The 22,301-nt window shown below is 42.0% G+C and overlaps 1 protein-coding gene across 1 annotated transcript in view; it reads left to right on the top strand.

Moving 5' to 3' along the window:
* Positions 1-22,301, top strand: part of LOC306703826 (mitogen-activated protein kinase kinase kinase kinase 4-like) — a 69,481-nt gene that overhangs the window by 13,390 nt on the left and 33,790 nt on the right. Inside the window, 1 exon segment of the mRNA XM_079169938.1 lies at positions 18,977-19,033. Within this exon segment, the coding sequence (XP_079026064.1) occupies positions 18,977-19,033 (57 nt within the window).

Below are 22,301 nucleotides of genomic sequence, written 5' to 3'. Positions count from 1 at the left end.
ACCGTCGGGTCACCGTCGGGTCAGATCCGGCACCGATGAGCCCGCCCACCGCTGCTTCCCTCCAGACCATCGTCTGTTCACCAGGTCGCCATGGAGACGGGTGCTGTCATAGTGTTTGGCAGTCCGACACTCGTCTCCAAAAACAGGAGCGGTAGAGAGATTTCTACTGTATTAATGTATTGAGTATAATACTTATTATTATTAAATATTATCGTTATTATTATTATATTATTACTATTATATAATAATAATATTTATTTATAGTGAACCTATAATATTATTATTATTATTATTTTTATTTTATTGAAAGTGCAGTTTCACATTTAATCTCCAGAAGGCATTAAAATAATTAAAGTCATTTAAATATATTTGAGAGCATTAAGAACATTTAGATGGTATTTGTAGATTGTGTATATATATATATATATATATATATATATACAGTATTGTTATTTCTTATTTCAGCAGAGTGTTGTGTTGACAGGATTTTAACAGCTTTTCTTTAGTGTCAGACTGAAGACAGTTTTCAGGCTAAAATGCAAACGTTTTGAACCAAAGCTGCACCGATAGGCGTGAAGGAACTCACTTCTAATCTGCATCATCCTCTTTGTGGTTCACTTGATTAAAAACACAGCGTGAATCCTGTGTTTTCAATCATTACGTTACATTAATCACATGGAGCAGCTTCATCAGCTTCATCAGCTTCATCAGCTGCTGTGCGTCTGCAGGTGAAGCTGACGTTCGTAGAATAAAACCAAACGTTCGGATCTTCAGTTCACCTGGAAACACTTGATCCAGAACTAAGTCTGTGTCTCCTTAAACCTCCCCGACACACAACAACAAGAACAAGCCTGGACACGTTCAGAGTGTGTGTGTGTGTGTGTGTGTGTGTGTGTGTGTGTGTGTGTGTGTGTGTGTGTGTGTGTGTGTGTGTGTGTGTGTGTGTTTGCATATTTGCATATTTACAAGCAGTGAAAATATCTGTGAAAGTAGCAATTTGTCAGCAGTTTAATATGCAAAATCCAAAAAAAATCCAAAAAAAAAAGTAATAAAACACACACACACACACACACACACACACACACACACTGTAAATCCTTCAGTCAGGCCACGGGGCTCGTTGTTTATTGCATTGCTCTGCAGTGAAATCATTCTGTAATCACTGTCTCTTCGTCCTCCTCCTCTTCCTCCACCATGTGATGAAACGAAGCCCCGGTGACATCACGCGGCGTTATTGTCGTGTTTTATGCGTTTTATTATTTGGTCTGTTTTTATGAAGGGTTGTATGTGTTTTCATGCTATGATTGTAGTATTTATATATATTTTACATTTGGTATTTTATTCTGCTCTAATTTGACTTTATTAAGGTTTTAGCATCATCAAGCTCTTCAGTGTTGTTTTGGTTTATTTTGAACCATTTCTTTCGTCTCTTTCTCTTCGTCTTCATCGCTCTTCGGTCTTGTCATCACTTGTAAAGCTTTTTGACTTTTGCGTCTCTTTGAAAGGTGATCTATGAACACAACTTGTGAGGCATGCTGGGAGTAGGGAAGTGTATCGTTAGCATTTCATCCACACTAGCACGCTTATCGATTCTGCTTATTGGTGATCATGATGTGAGTCTCACGCTGTACTGAGAGGAGACAAAGACACAGAGAGACAGAGAGACAGAGACACAGAGACAAAGACACAGAGACAGAGAGACAGAGAGACAAAGACAGAGAGAGACAGAGAGACAAAGACACAGAGACAAAGAGACAAAGAGACAGAGACACAAAGAGACACAGAGACAAAGAGACAGAGAGACAAAGAGACAAAGACAGAGAGAGAGAGACAAAGAGACAGAGAGACAAAGACAGAGAGAGACAGAGACAGAGAGACAAAGAGACAAAGAGAGAGAGAGACGGAGACACAGAGAGAGGACGGTTGACATCTTGGTGTCTTTCTTTATGACTGAAGACTGAAGCCAGTCTGGGGTTCACTGTCTGGATGAAGGAGGACGTCTGTTGTTGAAGGACGACCGTCCTCGTCCTCGCTGCCAGCCGAGCGGAGAGCAAAGAGGTGACATCACTCCTGAGGTCACACGTGTCTGGAGGATGATGTAAACCTGCTGCAAGTCCACCTGAGCGGACGCCTGTCTGTGTTCACGCTGCAGCTCCTGAACCTCATGTTTGATTCCTCTTTACAGAGCGGTTGGATGTTTCCTCTTTGTGAGAAAAGGCACCAAATTATGTCCATAACTTTGATCGCCATCCTTCTTTGGAAAGAATGATTCCAAATTATTCAAATTATTATTATAGTCCGTATACCGTATATAAGAAGTGGACGGAGTGACCGCGACGTCATTCGTCGGTTTGTCGACCGACTTTTTGAAGCCTCGAGTTCTGAGTTTTGGTCGTCGCAATCTTGGTTTTGGCCAACGAAGGAGTGGAGCTAACTACGACATTTATGAGAAACACAAATGTTAGCGTTAACTTTGATGAAGTGAAAACACACTGAACGAGTAAAAGTTGTAGGTCACGGACCCGGACAACGCTGTCAATCACTGTGTAGCCCCGCCCTAAAGCATAGACTCAGTCGCCCCCTGGTGGACATTAGAGAGAATGCAGCTTTAACACATGAAGCTTCGGCTTCACTTAAAGAACTGGAGGTTGACACCTGGAAATGAAACCAATACGACAAACGTTATTACTCCTGTCATTCTTGACAAATGCAGCACAGACCAGATCCACTTCTTACCTTTCACAATAAAAGCCCAACAGCCCGAATTATGAACTACGTAACTGTTAAACAGAGATTAATGAAGAGCTTAAAGAAAACTCAGTAAAGTAGCTAACAGTAGCTGAGGGTTTACTGTGTATCCTAAAAGTGTTGCAACTGCCGATATAAATAGTTTTGATGTGAAATATTTGTATTTTTTCATCATTTGTTTCTCATTTTCAGGCAAAGTTTTCATCAAAAATAATGATTTAACAGATTGATAATGAAAATGTTTAGCTAGTTGCAGACGACCTCGTCACGTCTCTTAGTGTTCAGCATCAGTTAACCTCGATGCGGACGTCACTGCAGGATTTTTACTGTCCTTAGGACCTTCCCTGACCTTGTGACCAGACTTTGTCCCCCATAATAATCTCCCGTCTAGTGAAGCATGGAGGCCACAAAAGAGAAGAAGCTGCTCTGTAACTAATTTGTCTGGAGGACAGATGGATGTGACTTCCTGTGTCTGCTCATCACTCGCGGGTCTACAGGAACAACATCAGACGTGTGACCGTCGATATCTCATAAAGCTTGAAGACCTCATATTTGGCTCCGCCCTCGGCCCTCTTTATCCCCCCGCGCTGCCTTTTTATCCTCCGCCTCGCTGTAGGTTAAATCCCCGTCTATTTATAGCGCGCAGCAGCAGCAGCAGAGCTGAATTGTGGGTCAGTATGTTGAGAGGGAGGAAGAGCTGCTGCTGCTGCTGCGTGGCACATCACGACGTGCAGAATCCATGATAATGAGCAGAAGAGTCCTTTAGGAGAACGTGTTCCTCTTTATTATCGGTATTCATGCCGTATAATCAATGGCTGTAGCTGTGCGTCGATGTTGACGGAAGGAAAAGGTGTGGTGGAGCTGAATCCAGGTCAGCGGGCGGTGCGCTATTATTAACACAGCCACTTATTAATCAGCTGAAAACAAAGGCTGCACAGTAACAACATATTGGGAATCATATAATCAAAAACAAACCACCCCGACTTCCTCCCAATGAGGGGCGTCCGCTGGCTCCTTAAAAACGTTTTGGTAAAATGTCAGAAGCAAACTTAATCCACCACAAAATACATCACCGTGAAACTGTATTCACATTTCAGTTTCCTTGTACGGGAACGTAATATTTGGGTTATTTATTTTGAGTTAGAAACATAAAGTAAGGATCGTTTTTCAGCCTTTTACTTAAAACGATGTTATTTTACATTACATTTTCTTACAATGTGTACGCTGCATTCTCTCTACTGACCACCAGGGGGCGACTCCTCTGGTTGTATAGAAGTCTATGAGAAAATGACTCTACTTCTCTCTTGATTTATTACCTCAGTAAACATTGTAAACATGAGTTTATGGTCTCAATCTCTAGTTTCAAGTCTTCTTCAATACAGCATGATGTTCATTTAGTAAATGATGGTCCATTTAGAGTCAAACAGACCATAAAGCAGGGGATGCTTTAAAAAAAACAACATGGCAACGTCGAAATTGCAGAACTCGAGGCTTCAAACAAACCACTGGGTGACGTCACCATGACCACGTCCACTTTATATTAACTTTGATCAGAATATTTCTTAACATGCAACTTTTACATATTTTTCAACTGTATTCCAACTCCAACACGTGTTGCTTTTTATAACGTTTTAAAACTAGAAGCGTCTTTGGTGGTCGTTGGTCGTCTGGTTTCAGCAGCACACAGTCGGTGTGTGTTGGACCGGCTGTGTGTTAGCAGCTGATCTGAGCCTCCAGCAGAGCTCACCCAGCAGTGAACTGTGCAGCTACTGTTGACTTTAGGCTTTTAGCTGAACTACTCTTTATTCCTCATAATCCCGCCGCTCCGTGCGCAGCAGAGTTTTCATCCTGACGACTGAACTGTGGTTTGTCCTTCGCCTCGTGTCTCGGGCGTTGCTTTCACTGCGGTGGTTCAATATGTGCTCTTAAGTCTTTGTTTTGAATTCCTTCAAAGGGCTTTTCACTGTACTAAGTGTTTGAATGAAGCCATTTATAGTCTAGAGAGGAACTCCACCACTAAGCTAAAGGAGGTTTAGTCGTCTCGTTTACGCTCTTTTTAAGATTCACTGACCTGTTTCCTATCAGAGAGACGACTGATCTAAATGACCACGAGACGAGGGAACAGGAAGTGTAGAAACGCCGACTCATGTCTGGGTTTGAGGACTAAATCTGTTCTGTTTAGTTCTGCTTGACGAACCGAATGCGTCTCAGGTGAGGCTTTCTCCTAAAGTGTCAGAACTCAGATGTCTGGAGGGATTTATGTTGTATTACGTCCTCAGATTTAGATTTTGTCATCTTTCTTCAGAAGATGTTCGTACCTCCGGACTTGTTTTCGTCTCTTCTAGCGTTCTACCACAGAGCTGGGCTGAAACGTGCTGAATGGAGGATCTTTCTCACACACAACAGAGACCCAGTGTTATCCAACCCTCCGTCTAACGTTTCCCCTCTTCTTTTTTCAGCTGTGTGTTTAAAACTTCTCCGTCTTAATTAAGTGCGCCTCACCCTGAAAAGAGAGCCGCTCTCTTTTATTACTGCCCGCCGTGAACGTGAAACCTCCTTCAGACCTCACTCCTCGACACGGCAGGGCCCTATATTTACCCCCCCCCCCCCCCCCTCAAACCCCCCCGATACCCTCACTGGCCTTTTTTGAAGAGGTGATGAAAAAAATGCCAGTGAAAGTTCCAGTGGTTTTAGTTCTCGCCCTGCCCGTGTGTCTGAGAGTGGAGGGAGCAGTTAGCCTCCAAACACACGTCAGAACGCACCAAGAAACAAACATGGCGGCTCTGCTCCGTTCGTCTGGCTGCACGAGAGACGAGAGACGAAGCTGAGCATGAATCAAGAGACAGGAGGAGGAGGAGGAGGAGGAGGAGGAGGAGGAGGAGGAGGAGGAGGAGGAGGAGGAGGAGGAGGAGGAGGAGGAGGAGGAGGAGGAGGAGGAGGAGGAGGAGGAGGCCTGTTTCTGAAAAGCTTGGCACACTTTTGCCCTCTTTGAAGATCTCCTCCTCTCCTCCTCTCTTCTTTCCGCTGAGAGGATTTAGTTTGATCCAGCAGCTCTATTAGCAGCACTAGAACGCTGCGGTACCTGAACGCACCATGCGGTACCTGAACGCACCGTCTATCAAAGCTGCCCGACCCATCGAGGGAGCATCAGGGTTTGTTTTGGAACAGGGCCTGGCTGTTTGGCTCAGTCAGATACATCTATATATATATATTATATTATATGATATATATTTAGTACCCACTGCAGATGAATCATACATTTTAATTAATAGTGAGTTATGTTTACACAGTGAATTGTTGACATCATCTACCTCTCTATGGTTTCGGTCTAAGTCCTCCTTCTGATTGGTTAGTTCAGCGACTCGTGAGTGAGGAACGAGGAAGTGTTGTTGTGAAGCTGTGAAGTGTGAAGATCAGTGAAATGATGATGTAGAGAGTTCTCCGTCTCCATCTGCCTGTTTCTGTCGTGTTACCGGATTTCTCCGCTCGGCCACCGGAGAGAACATCGCAGGACGACGAGCACACGAGTCACAAATACTGTTGAGCGTTCCGTGTTTTAAAATATGTGATATTAATTCATAAGACAGACTTCCTTTGTGTTAAATCACCTCCCAGAGTCCCAGTTTGCTCTGTTGGCGATGCAGCGAGCGCTGCTGCAGCCGCTGGAGGGGCTGATGCATTATGGGAATGAACACATCAATCCCCCTGACACACACACACACACACACACACACACACACACACACACACACACACAGAAACTTGATGCGGCGCTTTGACTCCTCGACTAATGTATTGAATTTATATTTGTTTTCATTTAATATTTTTTTTCAATCCATCGTTCACTGTGTAAAGAAATAATTAAATAAATAACAAACACAACATTATTTTTATTTTATCCGACACTGAAAAGCTTCTTCTTTCGTGTTCACTGATGAATTATTTTAATTTAGAGATCAAACAAGAAGTTCACAATGTTTCACTCTTTTGATAATCGGTTCATCGACATTCTCTGATTCCAGAGAGGATTTCCTGCGTTTCTTTGTTGTAATTCATTGTAAACTAACAGACGTGTGTGCTGATTGGCTCAGGGAAGTTTAAATACAACGTTCTATACAACGAATGTAAACAATTATCTACGAATTGAAAAGAAATATCATTGGATTCAATGAATAATGAAAATGATAAATGATGAATCGGTTACATCCTTCAAGCGTACGGTTTGTGTCCACAGATCAATGAGCCGGTCGTGTAATTGTTCTAAATGACTCTAATGTTCCTCACACGGTGAGTCACACAGACCGCTGTAGCAGCGGCCATCTTGCATCAGCGGCCGGCAGAAAGTAGGCCATCGCCACCGGCCGCGTTCACACATCACAGGCGAGCGGCTGATCTCCACCGCACACGCGTGTCATCAGAACGAGCCGTGTCATGACACGCCGACGACTGCACGCACATGCTGCGCTTCCTCTCGCGCTCCGGTTCTCTCCTGAGCGACGGGCCGACGCTGTGTGACGGCAGCGCTGGTTTCCATTGTTTCAACACGGAGAACACATTTCCACTTTCTAAAGTTCAGCTGCTTTTCTGCAGCGCGTGTTTTATTTCCTGTTTCGTCCTTTTACTGTTTACCTGGATGTTCTTACTTTGCACGGACAGTTTTAGTACAAGAGCAAAGTGCTACATGAAGAACTTAGTTCCTCCTACGTTCTTACTGCACATTGACAGGATAGGTACAAGATATACATGCTAAAAGAAATACATGTTTGTAACAATAGTACTTGTTTTAATAGGAGTTTATGTAGCAGCACGTTTGTAGTAGTACTGGTGGTAGTGGTGGTAGTATTAGTGGTAGTAGTAGTGGTATTGGTGGTAGTAGTAGTGGTATTGGTGGTAGTAGTAGTAGTAGTATTAGTATTAGTAGTATTGGTAGTGGTGTTAACACCAACAGTAGTTGTTATAGGAGGAAATATAAGTTATTATCAGGGCCATTGGAGGTCAGAATAATTACATAGCTCAGGGAGGAGAGGTAAATACATTTATGAGAAAGATATTCTCTGAGATTAAAGCGGTAAAATCAGCGTATTGTTTTCTGTAGAGGACTAACTGACAGCAGCGTCTCTTCAAAGTCCGGATGTTTATGATAGTGTGGTGATTTTGGAGTATTTCCTTTTTGATAAATCCTTTTGCAAAGTATAATTTGAGCAGTTTTTTCTGAATTTTCCTCTCGTAAAATTTGTAAAATTTGTTTTTTTCTCGCAAATTTCGCAACTTCAAATTCAGAGAATATTCAAGTTTTTTCTTTCTTGTAAATTTACAACTTTAATCTTTTTTATTATTGTTTTCTTCTCTGAATAGTACCCCCTCCCCCGGTTCTGAAGTATATATGTTTCTAATACGCAGTCATAGAGAACACAGTAAGAGTAAACCAATAGAAGATGATGATGATTGAATCCTCACCACATAACCTCTGTAACATACTTTGAGTGGCTCTGAGGCTTCTGACTGAGCTCGGCAGGTTTGCTCCAGGTTTGTTTTAATCTCCTCCTCATTATTAGACTTCGTCATTATATATTTTAATCCCCAAGAGGAAGAATATCCTCCTGCCACTAAGAGCATTACGGTATCATCTCATCTGACTACATTGCCGATCTGTAATAAGTGAAGAATTGGGCGGTAGCTTAGCCGTTAGCGCTCCCCACTCAATCCAGAGAGCAGGGAGGCTAAAAACACAAGTCAGCCGCGGCTAACAAGCTAATTAATTTAGCACTTTAGCCCGGCTCTAATTAAGCCCGCCACTGGTTTCCAGGTTGAATGTAAGCAGCTTGAGGCCCCCGTGGATTAGTCAGCCGTGCTTCAACAATGCTCCGACTGACATCACTTACATCTCGGAAGAAGTGTTTTAAAAAAAAATAGGAGGCTGTGAGCCCTCAGTGGGCTAGGATTTAAATCCCCAAACTACGCTAAAGAAGTTAATAGTTTAAGCTGCTGACGCCGACGCAAAGCCCCTGAATTAGAAGGTTTGATAGTCAGCAACCCGTAGATACAGAATCTGTGGAGATCAGTTATTAGTATTAATGAGTCACGATGAATCAGATCCGTCAACGTCTTCCTCATTAACCGCTGAATGAAGAGACTTTATAGAATCAGTCGGTTTGGGGCGTCCTGTGGATGAACTCCTGTTTACAAGCGGGAAGTAAACCGTCGCAGCCTCTGGTCTGATGTGGACTCGGTGGAGGTTTTGTTAAGCCGGGCGGGAGATAAGACGGAGTGTGCGGGTCACGGAGGGAGCTGCAGAGGGCAGCGAGCCAACCGAGAGGATAAAGCAGATGCTTCTGCAGCAGAGTCCTCAACACTTTGGTCTATATATATATATAGGACGCCATCTTTCCTCTCTTCCTCCATTGTTCCTCTCAGTAGTAACAGGAAGACTTTACCCCTGGCAGTAGTATACTGAGAGGAGCTCAAACCTGTTTTTTTGTAGTAAGTTTGTGAATTTTCTTCTTGGAAATATGCCACCTTTTTATTGTCATCATAAATCTGAGTTTTTATCAAACATTTTTGAGTTTCTTCTCGTTGATTTAACTTTAACCTCAGAAAATATCCACGTTTTTTCTCGAGCAAATTTCCGACTTCAATCTGAGAGACTGATCAAGTTTTTAATTTTTGAACAAATGCTACAATTGACGTGTAACATACGAGAGGATCTGTGTCCAAAGGGGAAAATACAATGTTTTTGCACGACTCAAAGGTATTTTTTTGCATCTAAAAGACCCAAACATGACTAAAAGGTCTACAGCCAGCGTGCTTTGAGCTAAATACTGTTGTCTGCATGCTAACATGCTCACAATGCTAATAGTAACGTGACTACATTTGCTAAAAGTACTGCTGAGACTCAATGTCATTAGTTCTGCAGGTATTTGGTTTTAAACCAAAGACAAACTCAAACCCGATAGTGAAGCTGGATGCAAAGTCAGAGGATTAACAAAGTCATTGGGGTACATCCTCCCGGGAACATGAATGTCGGCACCATATTTCTCGATAATCCATCCAACAATTAGTTTAGACCCATCTAAAGGGCCGAGCAACGTTGCCATTAAAAGACGTTTTTTAGCCAAGCAATCAATGGCTAAAAGCAATAAAACTGACTCAACCAGGAATGCACACATATGTCCGTCAGTGGCGGGTCTTTGGAGGGGAATTGGACTTTGAATTGTGAAAACAATTCGTTCCCTGTTTACTTCCCCTTTTTCTACCGGATTTAATTACCTTCTAGCGAGCAGCATGAGCCGATCTCCCACAAAACATTGTTCTATCTCTTCATCTGGCTTCGTCCCTCCCAGCAGGCCTCTCTAACAGGATTTGTTTAATAGTGTTCTACTCCCTGATTCATATCTCTGCAAACCCCCCCAGTCAGCCCAGATCAGCTCTAATGAGCCGTTGAGAGAGAATAATGAGCTTCCAGCAGTCGCTCCGCCGTGTCTTCTTCTTCTGGACGAAGGGAGGACGGCGTGCGGAGGCGGGGTCAGCGACGACTCTCAGTAACAACACGGGTAATGGCGTCCGACAGCGAGCTAATTCCTGCGGTGTGCTCAGCCGCCTCAGCTGGGCTCGGAGTCTGATTGAGAACCTTTTTACTTTTTAAAGTTTGTTTTGATTACGTGAACAAACGAGTACTTTTCCTTCCTGATACGATGGCGTTCTGAAACGTTCGTTAATGCAGCTTTGAAAACCATTTTCTTTTAGAGAACAGTTGTGCAAAGCAGACGAGGCCGTCGCCTCGCACGTCACGATCCACTTCTTCCTCTGGTTGTCAAACAGAGCCGCTACAACACAAACAAGAGTCTTCATCACGCCTTTCTCTCTGCCTTTGTCTCCACTTGTTGGTCTTTCCCTGCTGCTCCGGGGGCTGACGGAGGAATGTCCTGATAAAAGGAGCAGCGAGAGGTTCGTCTCGTGTCTGGACCTACTCTTGTCTTTGTCACTTTGAACTCCAGCTTGAGGCAGAAAACTGCTGCTGTTCTTCTTCTTTACTACTTTCAAGACTTCCCTGAATCTAACGCCGCTATCTTCAGCTTTTTGAGAACTCTAACGTGAATTTCTTTCTCATCTTCTATTCCGTCTGAAGGCCGTGGCGTCTGAAGGCCGTGGCGTCGGCGGCAGTAGTTTTGTCGTGTTGCTTAAGGCCAGAAAACCACTTTGTTAGGTTTAGGAAGAACATTGGGCTCAGAATAAGTGAAACATAAACAACGTAACAAAAGGACGGAAAACAAGTAACTTCAAAATAACTCGACAATACTTTGGGACACAAACGCTGGTCTCCTGGGTGAAAGTCCTCCGTGTTTGACCCACACACCTCCCCTCATCAGTCTTTATGCTACTTCATCACGATCCCCGAGTATTATCTGAGCGTCTAATAATGACGGGGATCGGTCGTACTTGAAAGCCCGGTGCGTCTCATACGGATGTTAAAGGGGCCTTGAGCGTCGGTATCGGACGCCGAGGGGCGGGACAAAGAGAATGTAAACGTTCTGGCAGAACGTCGGTGCTGTTGGTCCCGGCTGTCGTCTTTTGCGGTGTGTTCAAGTGCAACTTTTTGGCCAAAACATTCTGCCTTCACCTCTGCTAGTTCTTTGCTGTTTCAGTTGGACATATTCTTCTGTTCTAGACGTTTGAGTGAGTCTTGGTTTGATTTGAAGGCATCTTTTGGGGCAGCAGGTTCGTCTCTTAGCTGCTCTTGGAGCTGGTCTTTGGAGGGACTCAGCGCTTTCCCAGCTGCCTCTGCGTGGCGTTCTGAAAAGCCCTGATGTTGTGGTTTTGTCGGCCTGGTTATGAGCGATATCCATTTCACTGACGGGCCGTCCTCCCTGTGGGTCTAAAAAAAGGGGTGACGGCCCATTACGTTATGGAAAGTTGCACCAGTGCCCAGAATGTAACCCCTTTACTACTACCAGATCTAATTACAGCAGCTATGCAACACGGCCCGTCTCTCTCTCTTAATGATCCTCCTGCAGCAACAAAAGTGAGACAGCAGAGCTGGAAAGAGAGAATACGACCGTGGAAATACAACGTCTACCGGTGTTCTGGGGCGTTAAGTGAAACATCTCTGGTTCAACTACTGTGGACCTGCAGGGTTCGTTAAAAAAACAACTAAACATCTCTTTTATTTTGCAATCCCTTATTATGTAATTATGTTCACCAGCTAGTTCACTGATTGTGTCCGTCTGCTGTTTGGAGATGATCTGCTAGTGAACAGTGTGTTTTTAACACCACGAGAGCCGTCAGAGTGAACCCAAACCTTCACTGTTCTACCTCATTTTTCTGGACATTTTAACTCCAAAGATCTCACCTTAAAAGCGTTGCGTCGTCTGTATGTCTATAGAGATAAAATCCCTAAAAGAAGGGACGCAAAAATACCACGTTTACTCATATGTGCTGCTGTCAGGAACTAACATTTAGAACAATGATTGTAGATCAAAAGCTTTCATATCGATCCATCCAGACACACTGAACCACAGCGATCAATAAAGGTTTATTAGTGACCAGTCTCTCTCTCTCTCTCTCTCTCTCTCTCTCTCTCTCTCTCTCTCTCTCTCTCTCTCTCTCTCTCTCTCTCTGTCTCTCTCTCTCTCTCTCTCCCCCCCCCCCCCCCCCCCCCCCTCCCCGGACTGAGGCTGTGTTCTTGGCCTACTTACACAGAGCTCCCTGTTTGAACAGAAACTGAGCTCGAGAGCATCGTCTCTTCATCCCTCACCAACGCGTTTCAACCCAAAACCTTCAACTTAACCGCCTCTTAAATTAGAGGCTTTTCAGACACAGATCAACGGTCGCTTTCGACGCCGTAGTTGTGCGTTTAATATCGAATATAAGGTTAAAAACCTAGATTTAAAGCAGCTGTTACATGGACTGTTAACTGTAAATATCATGAAGCCTTAACGACCGTTTAAGCGGTACTTGAAGGTATTTATAGTCTGCTTGCTGTCGCCGTGCTGTCACCGTTGTGTCTTTAAAGAAAAGGCGGCGGTGGTCTTCTCCTCAGGGATCACTGCTGAACATCAGCTCGTGTTCTGATGTGCAGCTTGTTTTTCACATCAAGGCTTCTTTGGGTTTCAGTGGACAAAATGAGCTATTTTTAAGAAGTCCTCGAGCTCTGGGGATTTGTGATTGACCAACACTTTACTGACATGTTATTGAGGTTAATCATTAATTGCATTGATAGTATAAATTACTACTTTCTGTCTGACGGCAAATTGATTACGAGGTTTATGCAAACTGACAGCGTCTCGTCACTCCTCAGTCCAGATACGGTCACTTCCTTTTCATTGGCTACAAAAACAACAACATGGCTCCGGCCGTAATCCAAGATGGCGTCTCTCGGAGCTGCCGCCTGCTCTCCTCCCGGCAAAGTAGTCTCCTAAAATACGAATCGTTTTCTCATTTCTGCTAATTTTGGATTTAATCCAATAAACAAAAGGAACACGGTGCCCCGTACCTTCAGCTCTACTTCCTGGTCCTCTTATGTTGGACTGACTGGACGCTACAGTGACTCACCATCGCCTCTCCAGGTTACAAGTGGTATTACAAGACAGGACGGGCCGTGGCTAGCTGGTTAGCATGCTAACTTCAGTGGATATATTCTTGTTTTTTGAACGTTTTAAACAAAAATTTAACGTATTTTGCACATTGAACCTTTTTAAAAAGAGAAATATGATGTTGTTTATATCAATAAAATATATCTATGTTCTTTATAGTGTTTTTATAGTGACAGTGGAAATACTACAGAACGTATTGAGGCTCGTCCCGTGCTGCTGCTGTTGTTGATGATAATGTGTAACAGGAAGTAGCAGCAGCTGCTGTCTGTTCGCTCATCTGGAACCATCCAGAAATATAATATCTTAATTCCTCTGTTGGACCTCATCTCTTTTTAAATATTCCTGTGTGTGTGTGTGTGTGTGTGTGTGTGTGTGTGTGTGTGTGTGTGTGTGTGTGTGTGTGTGTGTGTGTACATTCTGCTGCTCAGTGTGTGAAGAAACACCCTGAAGTTGTGGAAACTCATCATTACGACGATGATTAGCAGCATCTTCATCAGGACACGCGTCGCTGACTTCGATCAATGAAGACTTGTTAGTGAGACGGTTTTCACGCTCGCACCAAGCTGCAGAAATAGGAACTGTGTGTGTGTGTGTGTGTGTGTGTGTGTGTGTGTGTGTGTGTGAATGAATGTAAGTGTGTGAATGTGAGTGTACCAAAGCTTGCACCTGGCTCCTTGTCTGTGCCCCAAAGACCAGAGGGGTGCAATAAAGAACGCCTTGTCCACGACACACAAACACAAACACACACACACACACACACACACTCACACACTCACACACTCACACACTCACACACTCACACACACTCATAAAGCTCAGCAGAAACAGGCATCTGTCCAGATTTTAACACAAACTATCGCTGTGTTGACAACAGATTATTACGTGAAAGTATATATTACAAGTTTAAGATGGCACATGTGTGTGTGTGTGTGTGTGTGTGTGTGTGTGTGTGTGTGTGTGTGTGTGTGTGTGTGTGTGTGTGTGTGTGTGTGTGTGTGTGTGTGTGTGTGTGTGTGTGTGTGTGTGTGTGTGTGTGTGTGTGTGTGTGTGTGTTGGTCCAGGATGACTCCACTCCCCTGGCATTTCCTTGGGGGGGAAAGTCGCGCAGCTCCCTTCTTCCCTGGTGGTTCTATCTTCCTTCCATCTTCTTCCTCCTCTTTAAACCCTCTGACACTCAATCTCCTTCCTCCTTCCTCCTCCTCTTGCTCATCTTCACTCATCCCTCTTTCTTTCTTTCTCCAGACTTCCTGTGTTTTTCTGGCAGCAGCCTGAAAACGTCCCCAAAACAGATTTCCAGGTCTTGAAGGGAAAAGAACAGCAGCAGAAATGTTTTCTTTTTTATAAAGAGAGAAATGTTACCGGCCAACCTTACGTTGGATTTAATGATCCTCTTCTGGGGACAAAAGTCAGATAGCAGAGCTGGAAAGTGAGATTATGAACATGGAAATACAATTCAAGGTGTTCTGGGGCGTCGAGTGAAACATCTTTGATTCAACTTATATGGACTAGCAGGGTCACTTATTATGTACAGTTTTCTCTCTTTTAGCTGTTTTACTAAATGAACATCATGCTGTACTGAAGAAGACTTGAAACTAGAGATTGAGACCATAAACTCATGTTTACAATGTTTACTGAGGTAGTAAATCAACAGAGAAGTAGAGTCATTTTCTCATAGACTTCTATACAACCAGAGGAGTCGCCCCCTGGTGGACACTAGAGAGAATGCAGCTTTAACACATGAAGCTTTGACTTCACTCTTCAGACTTTTTCAGCGGTCGCTGACTGGAAACTACAAGCGACTTTCTTTCACATTATTACGTTGCTGTTACAACAATATTGATTTGTAGCCCCTTAAAAACAAACATTAAAGGATCATTCTGCTGTATTTTGTATTCAGCAAGAAGCAATTAAAACTGACCACAGATCAGTATCTGGGTTCAGCTTCGGTCTCTTCCTCTTCAATGAGAAATCCAGATCACCCCCCCCCCCCCCCCTTTTTTAGAGTTGAAGCCAAGGGTCAGAGGTCACACCAGCTGAAGGATCATGGGGGTACCTTATGAACTCCGGGGTCAGGTCCCAGTAGTCTGAGTAAGGGACCTCATTAAAACGCTTGTCTGGAGCCTGGACGGGTCCTGATTGGAGTGAAGGAGGCTTTAAAGGTTAGGATGTGACCGAGCCGTGACCGTACGGCCGGGGGCCTCGTTCAGGTTTTAATGACCCGCTTTTATGTTTCCAAATTGCTGCAAATGTACTTTAGTGCGAGCAGTCTGTGAAACTGTCAACACACGAAAAAAAATGCTTCCAAATGCCAACGTTGATTTATTCGTCACTTAAGTTGCGTTACAAAGATCTTTTCCTAAAACTAACTAAAAAATGTTGTTGCCTAAACTTAATTGAGTTGTTTCCTGTGAAGACGGAACTTTATTTTGAAAAGACTATTCGTGTAACGAGCGATATTTGACATGTGTTGATAATTGACATGTGTTGATATTTGACATGTGTTGCTGGACTTTCGTAAGAAAAGCTCATGGAGGCTGATGAACTTTTCGTAAGATGTGATCAGTACCGTTGTGTGAGGACACGTATTTAATATTTAGCATCGGCAGGTTCTCGTTTTGTACTAAAGCTTAATTCACTGAAACATGTTTTTAAAAGCCTTTAAATATTTCATCAAATAGAAATATTCTAGATGACTTGACAATATAGAATAACGGTCTTCAATGTCTTCAAAATAAAAGACTTTTGAGAGTGTTGGTCTCCCATTATGTAAGATTTGGATTTATAGATGATATAACATCTAAAATAAGGACTTCAGCTTAAAGAAATAACTGTGACGAGCCTTCAGAAACCCACAGGAGCTCAAACTAAAGGCTGTGTCGTGATCTCTGAGGCAAAGTTTTACCCACAAACACTAACTTTACCTCGAGGGCTTCTGAAAAAACCGAAACGTGTCGAGACCACGTGAGAAACCACAACGTTCCTTCCAGGCTTCTTCATTACTGAGACCTGACCCATCACGGGGGAGATGGATGACATCAGGACCACGAACGGAGAGCTTCAATAACCTTATTATCTACATTCATGTGCGTGAAGAAGAAGTTTCTCTCTCAGATCTTCTGAACTGAAGCTGCTTTGATTCACATTTATTCCTTTTACTTCCTAGAAATCATGTCATGTGGCTTGAGGGAGGAGCTTGATTCCTCTTTTGATGATGGAGGTGAAGAGGTTCAGACTTCACTGAAGAGTCTCAGTTTTATTATTCAAAGTTTGGATTCGAGCACCGAAACCTGAATGAAATGATGGACGAATAATGTGTTAAATGCTGTGAAAACTTAAATATTAGTGAAAATTACTGATCTAAGGATATTTAAAAAGTACCAGTTTCCGTCTTGTTATTGTTCAATTATGCATGCTTTCATAAATCTAACCAAAGAAATGACAACAAGAAAACCAGTTTTACCAAAATGATGTGGAAGAGAAACTAAAGTAAAATGACGAGTTTGGTTCGTTGGAAACGTTGGAAATGAGATTTAGTTTTTTTACTCATCTGAAGGAGAAACAAGCTCACCTGAAAACTACAAAAAGCTCAATCGGGAAGGACCGTCCCTCTTTGTGCTGTGTGTGTGTGTGTGTGTGTGTGTGTGTGTGTGTGTGTGTGTGTGTGTCTGAACAAAGGAAGCAGAGAAGAGGATGATGTCATTTTTTAACCGTTGCATTGATGGTTGGGGGGGTGGTTCTGTAATTATTACAGTCTGCGTTCTGAGGTCACCTTTCTCACACACACACACACACACACACACACACACACACACACACACACACACACACACACACACACACACACACACACACACACACACACACACACACACACACAGCATCTAGTTGATTATTCCTTTTGAAAACTGCAACATTAAAAGAACAATGGCAAATATTTCCCAACGTGATCGGAAAAAACAGGATTCAGAAAGAAAGAACTGTAATCAAACAGTCAGAACACACACACACACACACACACACACACACACACACACACATACACACACAACACACACAACACACTGGTCACGAGTGGTTTGTTTTATCTTCAAGGACTCTTATGAAACTAAACCTCGGGAAGGGAAGACGTGTGTGTGTGTGTGTGTGTGTGTGTGTGTGTGTGTGTGTGTGTGTGTGTGTGTGTGTGTGTGTGTGTGTGTGTGTGTGTGTGTGTGTGTGTGTGTGTGTGTGTGTGTGTGTGTGTGTGTGTGTGTGAAGATGATGTCATTGTGTGCAGACAGCAGCTTCTAAACGTCATGTTTCAGTCTCAGACTACATTCACACTAATGCGTTTTCCTTCTAAAACACATAACTTGGCTGTGTGTGTGTGTGTGTGTGTGTGTGTGTGTGTGTGTGTGTGTGTGTGTGTGGACTATTGTTTCTGTAAGTTATTAATAACTTACTCAGAATGCTTTGTTGTTGTTTACCCGCTTTAACCCCTGATTAGAGCTGCAATCAATGAATCTGTTGATTATTTGTGAAATGGTGAAACATGTTGGTGACTTTTCCTCAAATCTCCTTTTGTCCTCAAAAGAACACAACCAGCCCACCGTCACTGTGAAGGAAATGAAACACTCCTCTCCTCTTACACACTACTGCCAGATTCATGTTCATCTAAACAATATCACAAAATCACATCACGTCTTCTCTCTTTGCTTCATTCTCTCCTTTGCTCTCCCATCAGCCTCTTGACCTTTTCACCAACCCGGCCTCCACACACACACACACACACACACACACACACACACACACACACACACACACACACACACACGTCCCCTTTGGCTAAACCCAAATGGGTTAATCCCTCATCACTCAGACTGCGGACTGCGCTAACTCACTCAGGACTGGGGGGGTGTCGGAGGCTCGGGTGTCTCAGCGGTCCTGTTTCACACAAAAGGAAACCGGATCATGTGGCGGTTCAGACACAAACATAAAACTCTCACACTTTCTCTCTTTCTTTGTCTGTTAGTCTGAACCAGGCGTTCACGTGTTAAAGCTGCATTCTCTCTAGTGTCCACCAGGGGGCGACTCCTCTGGTTGTATAGAAGTCTATGAGAAAATGACTCTACTTCTCTATTGATTTATTACCTCAGTAAACATTGTAAACATGAGTTTATGGTCTCAATCTCTAGTTTCAAGCCTTCTTCAATACAGCATGATGTTCATTTAGTAAATGATGATCCATTTAGAGTCAAACAGACCATAAAGCAGGGGATGCTTTAGGGCGGGGCTTACAGTGATTGACAGGTCTCTACCACTGGGAGTTGTCCGTGTTTTCTTCTTACAGTTTTAACTCTTTCAGTGTTTTCACTTCAAAGTTAATCTTAACATGTTTGGTCGCCTTCTTCAGTGTTCGGTTGTGCTTGGTTGTTGACGTCACGACGGCTGCGTCCACTTCTTCCTGTTGTAGAGTAAGAACGATGTGATTCGTCTTTGATGTGCATCGGTCACTTCCCTGGTTTCTTTCACCAACACTGGAAACAGAAGCCTCGTGTTGTGCTCGTGGCTCTGCTGTGGTTGATGATTCGTTACTTTGTTTGCACGAGAGACAAACATCACAGCGTTGACTCATCCGTCCTCTTCTCTTCTCTCCGCAGGGTCGACACGTCAAGACGGGACAACTGGCCGCCATCAAGGTCATGGACGTCACAGAGGTCAGTGAACACAGAAGGTTCCGGTGCTCAGCAGTGAGCAGCTGCTGCTCACGTTTGCTGCTGTCAGAACGTTTTGATCCTAAATGTAGTTTCATTACATCTGTCGGCTTTAAATCACTTCTGATTCTTTACAACAGTGAACACCAAAACAAACAGCCTCCCCCCTCTCCCCCCTCTCTCCCCCCCTCTCCCCCCCCTCTCCCCCCTAATGTCAGTGTTTTCTCTCCAAAAATAGTCTTCATTGTTTTCCGACTGTAATCACTCAACTTCCACCTCTCTGTTTTCTTCACTGGATGAATCTGAGTTTGTGTTTGAGGCTCAACAGATTTTAAATTTCCTGAGGGAGGTTTCAGCCAATAGTCTGTGTGTGTGTGTGTGTGTGTGTGTGTGTGTGTGTGTCGATGGCGGTGGTTTTTATTGCTCATCATTAAATGAATAAGTCAGTGAGACAACAGGAGAAATATTCACAAACACATGTTTGAGGTCAGCGGAGCGTTTCCTGTCCAGACGGCTTAATTAAAGAGGAACCAGCAGATCCTCAAGACCACGATCTAGAGGAACCAGCAGATCCTCAAGACCACCATCTGGGTCAAGAGTTACACTGAAGACCTGTCTGTCTGTCTGTCTGTCTGTCTGTCTGTCTGTCTGTCTGTCTGTCTGTCTGTCTGTCTGTCTGTCTGTCTCTCTGTCTGTCTCTCTGTCTGTCTGTCTGTCTGTCTGTCTGCCTGTGTGTCTGCCTGTCTCTGGACATCTTCATAAGAGAATTCCTGATTCTAAAAATCTATTCTATCAAACTTTGAATCCAGTTTATTGTTGTTCTTTATTTTTAGATTGTTGAATATTTGTCTGTTGCTTCAGTCTGACTCGCCCTGAAGAAAGAGCGTCTGTCAATCAAAGAGGAACAGCTGATCTGGCCTCTTACAGAGAAACTTTAACATTATACGAATATGAACTTTTAAGGGTTTTTATCTTCTAACATTCTTCTTTTAGCTGAATTCTTGTTTTGGGGTGACGTCATCACTCTTAAAGTATACGTGATGAACAAACGAGTTCTTTAATCACACGTTCAGCAGGTTAGAGTGAAGAAGACGAGTTCTCTGTCCTGAGGGGAATACGAGCTGTTATTGAATATTGATGCAATATTTAAGTCCTCTATGGAACAGAACCATCATGTAGAAGTAGAAACAAGTCTTCAGTGCACAACAACACAGTTCATGCATCGATATAAAGAGTTGAGTTTCTTAAAAATTCAAAAACAATGGAATCTATGTTTAACATTTTCCAAGTGTCCACAAGTGAGAGCAATGTTGGAACAAATCATTTGAGGCTCCACATGCTATATATATACTATATATATATATATATACTATATATATAGTATATATAGTATATATATATATATATAGTATATATATATATATATATATATACTATATATATATATATATATATATACTATATATATATATATATATATATAGTATATATATATATATATATATATATATATATATATATATATAGTATATATATATATATATAGTATATATATATATATATATACTATATATATATATATATATATAGTATATATATATATATATATATATATATATATATATATATATATATATATATATATAGTATATATATATATATATATATATATATATATATATATATACTATATATATAGTATATATAGTATATATATATATATATAGTATATATATATATATATATATACTATATATATATATATATATATATACTACTATATATATATATATATATATATATATATATATATATATATATATATATAGTATATATATATATATATAGTATATATATATATATATATATATATATATACTATATATATATATATATATATATATATAGAGTATATATATATATATATATATATATATATACTATATATATATATATATATATAGTATATATATATATATATATATATTATATATATATAGTATATCCTGAAGTTCAGTCAGTGTCTCTGGTTTGTTGTCACGTGACCGTTGGTCTCAGATGAATCCATCATGACGTCACAGTTTAATGTTTTTACACACTCTGGTTAAAGTGACGCTTTATTTTGGATGGAAGTTTAGAATAAAGTGATTTTGATGAAATATTCTGATGTTGAAGCTTCGTTTTGTTGTGTGTTGGTCACACGTGATGCGTTCAAAGACCGTCGGAAAGATGGAAATCTGACGATCGTTTCTGTTTTTGCAGCTTCTGCCGTGACCATCGCTGTAACTTTGCTCTTTTTTAAAACGTACTCTTCTAACCCGCTGGCGGGCTTTTGGGGTTCAGAGGATGTTTTTACCTTCGTGATAAAATCTCCATTCCCACCTGTAGAGACTAGAGAGAGGACGTTTGACGGAACGTGTTTATGTGTTCACACGAGCTGAACCACGGAGGAGAAACGCACATGTTGGGAATATATTCAAGACATCTTCTAGATGTAGAGATCTCTGATCCTCACGTTCAGCCGGCTTCTACAATAAACAGTTCGTCTGCTCGCTCACCAAGAGGAAGAGGAGGAGGAGGAGGAGGAGAGGAAGCTGTTTGCATTGGAGACGCCGGAGATCTTCACGCACACGCACACACACACTAATGAAGTTTAATTTGTGTGTGTGTGTGTGTGTGTGTGCACGTCTCGGCATATGTGCTCTGACCCACATACCACTTCCTGTTCCATGTGCAGAGAGAGAGGCTGAGGAGGGAGAGGGTGACATGCAGCCGGCTTTTTACTCTTTTTATCACTTCATAATGATGATTATAATATTATAATAAACTTTATTTATTCCGCACATGTCATACACTATGCAGCTCAAAGTGCTGTACATTAAAATATATATAAAAACAGAAAAGCTTTTTACAGAGCACGCTGTCTGCACACTGTCTAAAAACTGGAAAACATTTAAAATGATAAATAAATAAAAATGTAGACATAAAAGTGTTTGCATAGATGAAAGTAAAGACGTGTTTAAATGATGCTTAATATTATTACAGACTCGTCGTGATATAAATCTTCTGTTCACTTTAAGATGAATAATTCACGAGCAGTAGATTCAGATGTGAACAAACTGAAGTCTTCACTTGAGTCTTTAGTTTTAAATACTAAAAAAGCCTCTTTATTTTTAATAAAGTGATTTAATACGTTTTAAAAGCTTATCAGATACCAAAACCCCGCTCAGCGGTGTGTGATCCTCTGGAGTGGGTTCTGCACCAGCAGCTC

Source organism: Pholis gunnellus, assembly GCF_910591455.1.
Source record: "Pholis gunnellus genome assembly, chromosome: 12".
Classification (NCBI taxonomy): domain Eukaryota; kingdom Metazoa; phylum Chordata; class Actinopteri; order Perciformes; family Pholidae; genus Pholis; species Pholis gunnellus.
Note: the sequence above shows the minus strand (reverse complement) of the source record. Positions and strands in the feature narration are given on the sequence as shown.